Source organism: Dendropsophus ebraccatus, chromosome 12 (assembly GCF_027789765.1).
Source record: "Dendropsophus ebraccatus isolate aDenEbr1 chromosome 12, aDenEbr1.pat, whole genome shotgun sequence".
Lineage (NCBI taxonomy): Eukaryota > Metazoa > Chordata > Amphibia > Anura > Hylidae > Dendropsophus > Dendropsophus ebraccatus.
Window position 1 is genome coordinate 88755728 of NC_091465.1, and position 10000 is coordinate 88765727.

At 43.7% G+C, this 10000-nt stretch overlaps 1 protein-coding gene across 2 annotated transcripts in view; it reads left to right on the forward strand.

The window, feature by feature from the left end:
* PAX7 (paired box 7) overlaps positions 1–10000 on the forward strand; it is a 123337-nt gene that overhangs the window by 6767 nt on the left and 106570 nt on the right. Inside the window, exon 4 of one of the 2 annotated variants that reach the window (XM_069949027.1) lies at positions 3480–3614. In XM_069949027.1, coding sequence (XP_069805128.1) covers positions 3480–3614 — 135 coding nt within the window. The remainder of the gene's footprint in view (positions 1–3479; positions 3615–10000) is intronic. The other variant, XM_069949028.1, reaches the window with a different exon arrangement.

Here is a 10000-nt window from a genome sequence, read left to right on the forward strand (position 1 = left end):
TGTATAATTGTGCACACTTTATATATAAGCTGCCTGTATACAACAGGATTGTGCACACTGTAAATAGTGGCTTAGCCCCCCTAATAATAGTAATCATCATCATCATCATCATCATCCAATAATAATGATAAAGTAATAACAACAACAACAACAACAACAACAACAACACTACTCATCATTATCATCATCATCATCTAATAATAATAATAATAATAATAATAATAATAATAATAATAAAAACAACAACAACAACAACACTACTCATCATCATCATCATCATCATCATCTAATAATAATAATAATAATAATAATAATAATAATAATAAAAACAACAACAACAACAACAACACTACTCATCATCATCATCATCATCATCTAATAATAATAATAATAATATTAAAAATAACAACAATACTCATCATCATCTAATAATAACAACAATACTAATCATCATCATCATCTAATAATAATAATAATAACAACAACCACAATACTACTCATCATCATCATCCAATAACAATGATAAAATAATAATAATAATAATAATAACAATAGTACTCATCATCATCCAATAATAATGATAATATATTAATAATAATATTAATAATCTAATAATAACACAACTACAACTAATAACAACAACAACAGTATGACTAATAATAATCCAAATAATAATAATAATAATAATTAACAATAACGATCGAATATAACTCTAAAATAAACATCAATTATTATTACTACTATTTTATTACTATAAAATCTATATTTCTTTTTCCTGTATGAACAGATGATAAGTATATAATATATAGTGTACAGAGTGTATATGCATTATATCATAGGAGTGTATAAATATATATATATGTATACCGGAGCTGTATATTAGGTACATTATATCATCTATACATGGTGGGGGTCAGACTATATACACCCGGAGCTGTCCTTGTATATACTATGGGGGGGGGGGGGGGGCAGACTATATACACCCGGAGCTGTCCTTGTATATACTATGGGGGGGGGGGGCAGACTATATACACCCCGGAGCTGTCCTTGTATATACTATGGGGGGGGGGGGGGGCAGACTATATACACCCCGGAGCTGTCCTTGTATATACTATGGGGGGGGGGGGGCAGACTATATACACCCGGAGCTGTCCTTGTATATACTATGGGGGGGGGGGGGGCAGACTATATACACCCCGGAGCTGTCCTTGTATATACTATGGGGGGGGGGGGGGGCAGACTATATACACCCCGGAGCTGTCCTTGTATATACTATGGGGGGGGGGGGGGGGGCAGACTATATACACCCCGGAGCTGTCCTTGTATATACTATGGGGGGGGGGGGGCAGACTATATACACCCCGGAGCTGTCCTTGTATATACTATGGGGGGGGGGCAGACTATATACACCCCGGAGCTGTCCTTGTATATACTATGGGGGGGGGAGACTATATACACCCCGGAGCTGTCCTTGTATATACTATGGGGGGGGGGGGGGCAGACTATATACACCCCGGAGCTGTCCTTGTATATACTATGGGGGGGGGGGGGGGGAGACTATATACACCCCGGAGCTGTCCTTGTATATACTATGGGGGGGGGGGGAGACTATATACACCCGGAGCTGTCCTTGTATATACTAGGGGGGGGGGGGGGGGGGAGACTATATACACCCCGGAGCTGTCCTTGTATATACTATGGGGGGGGGGGCAGACTATATACACCCCGGAGCTGTCCTTGTATATACAATGGGGGGGGGGGCAGACTATATACACCCCGGAGCTGTCCTTGTATATACTAGGGGGGGGGGGGGGGGGGGGCGGACTATATACACCCCGGAGCTGTCCTTGTATATACTATGGGGGGGGGGCAGACTATATACACCCTGGAGCTGTCCTTGTATATACTATGGGGGGGGGGGGGGCAGACTATATACACCCCGGAGCTGTCCTTGTATATACTATGGGGGGGGGGGGCAGACTATATACACCCCGGAGCTGTCCTTGTACTATACTATGGGGGGGGGCAGACTATATACACCCCGGAGCTGTCCTTGTATATACTATGGGGGGGGGCAGACTATATACACCCCGGAGCTGTCCTTGTATATACTATGGGGGGGGGGGGGCAGACTATATACACCCCGGGGCTGTCCTTGTATATACTATGGGGGGGGGGGGGCAGACTATATACACCCCGGAGCTGTCCTTGTATATACTATGGGGGGGGGGGGGGGCAGACTATATACACCCCGGAGCTGGCCTTGTATATACTATGGGGGGGGGGGGGGCGGACTATATACACCCCGGAGCTGTCCTTGTATATACTATGGGGGGGGGGGGGGCAGACCATATACACCCCGGAGCTGTCCTTGTATATACTATGGGGGGGGGGGGGGGCAGACTATATACACCCCGGAGCTGTCCTTGTATATACTATGGGGGGGGGGGGGCCAGACTATATACACCCCGGAGCTGTCCTTGTATATACTATGGGGGGGGGGGGGGGCAGACTATATACACCCCGGAGCTGTCCTTGTATATACTATGGGGGGGGGGGGGGCAGACTATATACACCCCGGAGCTGTCCTTGTATATACTATGGGGGGGGGGCAGACTATATACACCCCGGAGCTGTCCTTGTATATACTAGGGGGGGGGGGCGGACTATATACACCCCGGAGCTGTCCTTGTATATACTATGGGGGGGGGCAGACTATATACACCCCGGAGCTGTCCTTGTATATACTAGGGGGGGGGGCAGACTATATACACCCCGGAGCTGTCCTTGTATATACTATGGGGGGGGGGCAGACTATATACACCCCGGAGCTGTCCTTGTATATACTATGGGGGGGGGGGCAGACTATATACACCCCGGAGCTGTCCTTGTATATACTATGGGGGGGGGGGAGACTATATACACCCCGGAGCTGTCCTTGTATATACTATGGGGGGGGGGCAGACTATATACACCCCGGAGCTGTCCTTGTATATACTATGGGGGGGGGGGAGACTATATACACCCCGGAGCTGTCCTTGTATATACTATGGGGGGGGGGGGGCAGACTATATACACCCCGGAGCTGTCCTTGTATATACTATGGGGGGGGGGGGCAGACTATATACACCCCGGAGCTGTCCTTGTATATACTATGGGGGGGGGGGAGACTATATACACCCCGGAGCTGTCCTTGTATATACTATGGGGGGGGGGGGGGCAGACTATATACACCCCGGAGCTGTCCTTGTATATACTATGGAGACTATATATACTATGTATATACTATGGAGACTATATATACTATGTATATACTATGGGGACTATATATACTATGTATATACTATGGGGACTATATATACTATGTATATACTATGGGGACTATATATACTATGTATATACTATGGGGACTATATATACTATGGAGACTATCCGGTCCCCCCGATTTATATCCCCTCCCGTCTCTTTCCATTTCTGAGGTTTAGTGAGTTCGATTAGCCGCGTCCTGAGAATAAAGTTCGGGAAAAAAGAGGAAGACGATGAGTGTGACAAGAAAGATGAAGATGGGGAGAAGAAGACCAAGCACAGTATAGACGGCATCCTGGGCGACAAAGGTAGGCGCACAGATAACGCAATGATAACGCACTGATATAATAACGCAATGATAACGCACCGCGCGGGATTCTGGTGGACTGATGGATTTTTGTGTACTTAATCATAGTCATAATGTCATGTAACCAGGAATGGAGAGTAATGCTGTAAAAGAGACTGCAAAACTACAACTCCCAGCATGCCCTATGGTGGGAACTGTGATGTATGAGATGTAGTAATAGCCGGATATCACAGATAGAAGAAAGGAGGATGATGGAGAGTGATGTCCCCAGGCAGAACCCGCTGCTGATCTCCAGGGCGCCCCTGCTGGAGCCTGTGTAGGGTCATGCTGCAGCCACAGGTGCCCCCTCCCCCCCTCCGGTCGGATCCGCAGCCACAGGTGCCCCCTCCCCCCCTCCGGTCTGATCCGCAGCCACAGGTGCCCCCTCCCCCCCTCCGGTCGGATCCGCAGCCACAGGTGCCCCTCCCCTCCTCCGGTCTGATCCGCAGCCACAGGTGCCCCCTCCCCCCCTCCGGTCTGATCCGCAGCCACAGGTGTCCCCTCTCCCCTCCGGTCTGATCCGCAGCCACAGGTGCCCCCTCTCCCCTCCGGTCGGATCCGCAGCCACAGGTGCCCCCTCTCCCCTCCGGTCGGATCCGCAGCCACAGGTGCCCCCTCTCCCCTCCGGTCGGATCCGCAGCCACAGGTGCCCCCTCTCCCCCCGGTCGGATCCGCAGCCACAGGTGCCCCCTCTCCCCCCGGTCGGATCCGCAGCCACAGGTGCCCCCTCCCCGCTGGTACTGTGGCCCTTGATGTATTATTGATGGCGGCTCCGGGGCTCTGGCTTCTATAAACGCTCCCCAGACAGCAGCCGAGGCCGAGCGATCAGATCCTATTAGAGAGCGGGGGGTGATGGGGGATCAGCTGGGATCGGCTGTCTCTGCTCTCTTCCTGCTGCTAGAAGAATGTCCACATAGGATTTTATTCACAAAACCGCTGCGATAATAATACTGCGACTTTTGGGCTGGGCTGTCTCTGATGTACAATTTAATTTGTGTTCTCCACCGTGTACTCTGCAAAACTACAACTCCCAGCATGTCCTGACAGCATCTCCCAATCTCTGGCTATATGGATGCAGAAGAACTGACGGGACCAGACAGATGACAGCTTCCCTATAAAATGTCGCAGCACTCCGAGGGATTCCTGGGCAATCCTTATTCGTTCAGTCCCATGTGGGACAGAATACAGAGGAATAAACACTGGGAAATTTCACCTAAATTTCTAGCAGTGCTGCGACATTTTTCCTCTCGATATGTGATGTAGTGCTGTCCATCTGGGTCATCTCTCTCTCTCTAATAACTCTCTCTCTGGCCCCGGCACAGTGAAGGTCTAGGAGGTGGATGCTGCCCTCCCTCATTAATCCATGGCGCAGGGCACTGGGGGAGGTTTGGCTCACAGCACAATGGCGGCCCCTTCTCCCCTTTTCTTCTCCTCTTCTTCTCCCCTTTTCTTGTTCTCCCCATCTCCTCCCCTTCTCTTCTCCTCTTCTTCTCCCCTTTTCTTGTTCTCCCCATCTCCTCCCCTTTTCTTCTCCTCTTCTTCTCCCCTTTTCTTGTTCTCCCCATCTCCTCCCCTTCTCCCCTTTTCTTCTCCTCTTCTTCTCCCCTTTTCTTGTTCTCCCCATCTCCTCCCCTTCTCTTTTTCTCCCTTTCTTTCCTTCTCCCTTTCTATTCTTTTCCCCTTCTGTTCTTTTCCTCTTCTTTTCTTCTCCCCTTCTCTTCTTCCCCTCTTCTCTCCTTCTCCTCTTCTCCTCCCTTTTCCCCTTCTGTTCTTCTCTTCTTCTTCTCCCCATCTTCTCTTTTTCTCCCCTTCTGTTCTTCTCCTCCCGTTTTTCTCCCCTTCTATTATTCTCCTCTACTCATCCCCTTCTCTTCTTCTTTTCCCCTTCTTTTTCTCCCCTTCTGTTCTTCTCATCTTCTCCCCCCTTCTCTTTTTCCCCTTTTCCCTTCTGTTCTTCTCCTCTTCTGCCCTTATGTTCTTCCCCCCTTCTCTTCTTTTCCCCTTATGTTCTTCTCCCATTCTGTTCTTCTCTCATTCTCTTCTTCTCCCCTTCTCTTCTTTTCCCCTTCTCTTCTTTTCCTTCTGCCCTTCTGTTCTTCTCCCCTTCTCTTCTTTTCCTTCTGCCCTTCTGTTCTTCTCCCTTTCTCTTCTTTTCCTTCTGCCCTTCTGTTCTTCTCCCTTTCTCTTCTTTTCCTTCTGCCCTTCTGTTCTTCTCCCTTTCTCTTCTTTTCCTTCTCCCCTTCTCCTTTTCCCTCTGCCCTTCTCTTCTTTTCCTTCTGCCCTTCTGTTCTTCTCCCCTTCTCCTCTCTCTTCTTTTCCTTCTGCCCTTCTGTTCTTCTCCCCTTCTCCTTTTCTCTTCTTTTCCTTCTGCCCTTCTGTTCTTCTCCCCTTCTCCTTTCTCTTCTTTTCCTTCTGTTCTTCTCCCCTTCTCCTTTTCTCTTCTTTTCCTTCTGCCCTTCTGTTCTTCTCCCCTTCTCCTTTCTCTTCTTTTCCTTCTGTTCTTCTCCCCTTCTCCTTTCTCTTCTTTTCCTTCTGCCCTTCTGTTCTTCTCCCCTTCTCCTTTTCTCTTCTTTTCCTTCTGCCATTCTGTTCTTCTCCCCTTCTCCTTTTCTCTTCTTTTCCTTCTGCCCTTCTGTTCTTCTCCCCTTCTCCTTTTCTCTTCTTTTCCTTCTGCCCTTCTGTTCTTCTCCCCTTCTCCTTTTCTCTTCTTTTCCTTCTGCCCTTCTGTTCTTCTCCCCTTCTCCTTTTCTCTTCTTTTCCTTCTGCCCTTCTGTTCTTCTCCCCTTCTCCTTTTCTCTTCTTTCCCTTCTGCCCTTCTGTTCTTCTCCCCTTCTCCTTTTCTCTTCTTTTCCTTCTGCCCTTCTCCTCTTCTTCTCCCCTTCTCCTTTTCTCTTCTTTTCCTTCTGCCCTTCTCCTCTTCTTCTCCCCTGTTCTCAAACTTGAGGATGAACTTGGGCTGACAAAAGGCCGCGCTCTATAAAAGCATGAGGAGAAGATTCCCGGCCACAAAGCACAGCTACCCCCCCCCCCCCTAATAATGGAGGGGGCCGGGGGTGAGGGTTCCATTCTGTGTGCGGCACAATGGTCTGAGTGCCCCCCGCTGCTCTCCCAGCACTGCTCTCTAATGTCTCCTCTGCCCTCTGTCTGGGGGAGATATCCGGAGTAACGGGAGGCTGCCCCTCCTGCCGGGGTCACAGGGGTTAATGGGGGCCGCTAATGACACGGGGACATGAGGATACATTGTTACATATAGCTCTATCCCACACCTATCACTCATCGCTGCTATCATTACTATTCCTGATAGATTAGTATTATCCTTGTAGATTATTATTATTCCTTATAAATAAGTATTATTATTCTTTATAGATTATTAGTATTATTGCTTAAAGATTATTAGTATTATTACTTATAGATAAATATTATTATTCCTTGTAGATTAGTATTATTCCTTGTAGATTATTATTGTAGCTGTTCCTTATAGAGTATTATTACTATTCCCCATACATTACCATTACTATTCCTTATAGATTATTATTACTATTCCCCATACATTACTATTACTATTCCTTATAGAGTATTATTACTATTCCCCATACATTACTATTACTATTCCTTATAGAGTATTATTACTATTCCCCATACATTACCATTACTATTCCTTATAGATTATTAGTATTATTTCTTACATATAATAATGATAATGATAATAATAATAATAATAATAATAATAATAATAATAATAATAATAATAATTCCTTATCGGTTATTAGTAGTACCACCACTACCATTGCTTATATGCTTATAGACTTAGTAGTAGTAGTGATGATGATGATGGTGGTGATGGTAATACTATTCTTTATAGATTATTATTACTATTTCCTATAGATTATTAGTATTATTCCTTACATATAATAATAATAATAATAATTATTATTATTATTCCTTATCGATTATTAGTAGTACCACCACTACCATTGCTTATATGCTTATAGACTTAGTAGTAGTAGTGATGATGATGATGGTGGTGATGGTAATACTATTCTTTATAGATTATTATTACTATTTCCTATAGATTATTAGTATTATTCCTTACATATAATAATAATAATAATAATAATAATAATAATTATTATTATTATTATTATTCCTTATCGATTATTAGTAGTACCACCACTACCATTGCTTATATGCTTATAGACTTAGTAGTAGTAGTGATGATGATGATGGTGGTGATGGTAATACTATTCTTTATAGATTATTATTACTATTTCTTATAGATTATTATTATTGTTCCTTACATATAATAATAATAATAATAATAATAATACTAATAATACTAATAATAATAATATTAATTATTATTATTATTATTCCTTATCGATTATTAGTAGTACCACCACTACTATTGCTTATATGCTTATAGACTTAGTAGTAGTAGTGATGATGATGGTGGTGGTGGTGATGGTAATAATATTCTTTATAGATTAGACTGAATATTAGGGTTCCAGCACTTACCCCTTGCTCAGAATCCTGCAGATGCCAGGAGTCAGGATGTTGGGTTTATTATACTGAAATTCTAATAAAAATGTCGTTATAAAAAAAAAGGAAGATAAATAATAAGTTATAGTGATGATACAATAACATTAGTATAATGATAGTGATACCACGAAAAATCAATACACTAGATTTATAGAAGTGATGGATGTGACAATATTGGTGCTAGTACAACTGACTATAATAATGATATAAACTGAATAATACTGACTATATATATATATATATATATATATATATATATATATATATCTAAATAAATGTAATATATATTGGTGGTAATAATATAATAATAATACTGACTATATATATATATATATATATATATATATATATATATATGATACATATAATGGTGGTAATTAAATAATAATAATAATAATAATAATAATAATAATAATAATAATAATGACTATACATATATTACATTGAGTGGTGGTGGTAATAATAATAATAATAATAATAATAATAATAACTATACATATATAACATTAAGTGGTGGTAATAATAATAGTGTCTTATAACTTCCCCCAACCTGTGGATGTGCCGCTGCTCTCATGGCTGTCCGGGGCAGCAGCTGCAGAGCAGTGTAATAGTAATGAGATAATTAATACTATCAATAGGACTGTAATAAATAATAATATTGATAAAGCTAATGCTAGTATTGATAACACTCCTGTTATTGGTGATAAGCTATAAGCTGGATAGCAGCAGTGAGAGGCTGTGGGCGCAGCAGGGCAGGCAGCAATGTTGGGGAGCGGTGTGCTGGATGCCATGGCTGGGGGGCCGCTAGACCCCCATTACCCCCCTCCTCTCTCCGCTGGGTGAGCGAGTTGAAGGGTTTTAAGGCAGATTAAATTGAGTCTTTATTTCTCCACTTTCATCTTTAAACGGCTGAGCGGATGTGGCCGGAGGGCGCGGGCTGCGGAGCCGCATCTCCCTGCGGAGCGGACGCCCCATCTATCAGCGCTAATTGCTGACAGGATTTATCGCCTCTACAAGTCCATAGAGGAGGATACCTGCCAGTGCCAGGGGGCATGTGTACACGTGACCAGCCTCTCCTCTGTGCCAGGCCTCACCAGTATATATATATATATATATATATATATATATATATACACCCTCTGTATCCTGCACTGTATACTCACATACTACACCAGGCCTCACCAGTATATATATATATACACCCTCTGTATCCTGCACTGTATACTCACATACTACACCAGGCCTCACCAGTATATATATATACACCCTCTGTATCCTGCACTGTATACTCACATACTACACCAGGCCTCACCAGTAAATATATATATATATATACCAATAGTAGGAAAAACAAGTATATGACACACTGTTGATCAGCTACACAGAATGGAGAGGGGGGGGGGGTAATATTTCTGGTCAGTAACTTCACCTGTGAGAGTCAGAATCTATAGAACATTCCAAATACTCACATTGTAGGATGATTTACCTTTTTTTTATTTTGACAATTTATTAAATTTCAAACATGGAAAGATAACAAATTTTGCCCGGCACCAACAATGACAACACATTATTCACCATTTTATTCCATGTAATAAGGATGTGATACAATAGAAGGAGAGAAGTTCCTATTTGGTGCAGAAACCTTTGTTTGCAGATACAGAGGTCGGACGTTTCCTGGAGGTCCTGACCAGGTTTGCCGACCCTGCAGCAGGGATTGTGTCCCCCTCCTCCATACACATCTTCTCCACATCTTTCAGGTTTCGGGGCTGTTGCTGGGGGCAACATCAGCTCCCTCCAAAGATTTCCTAT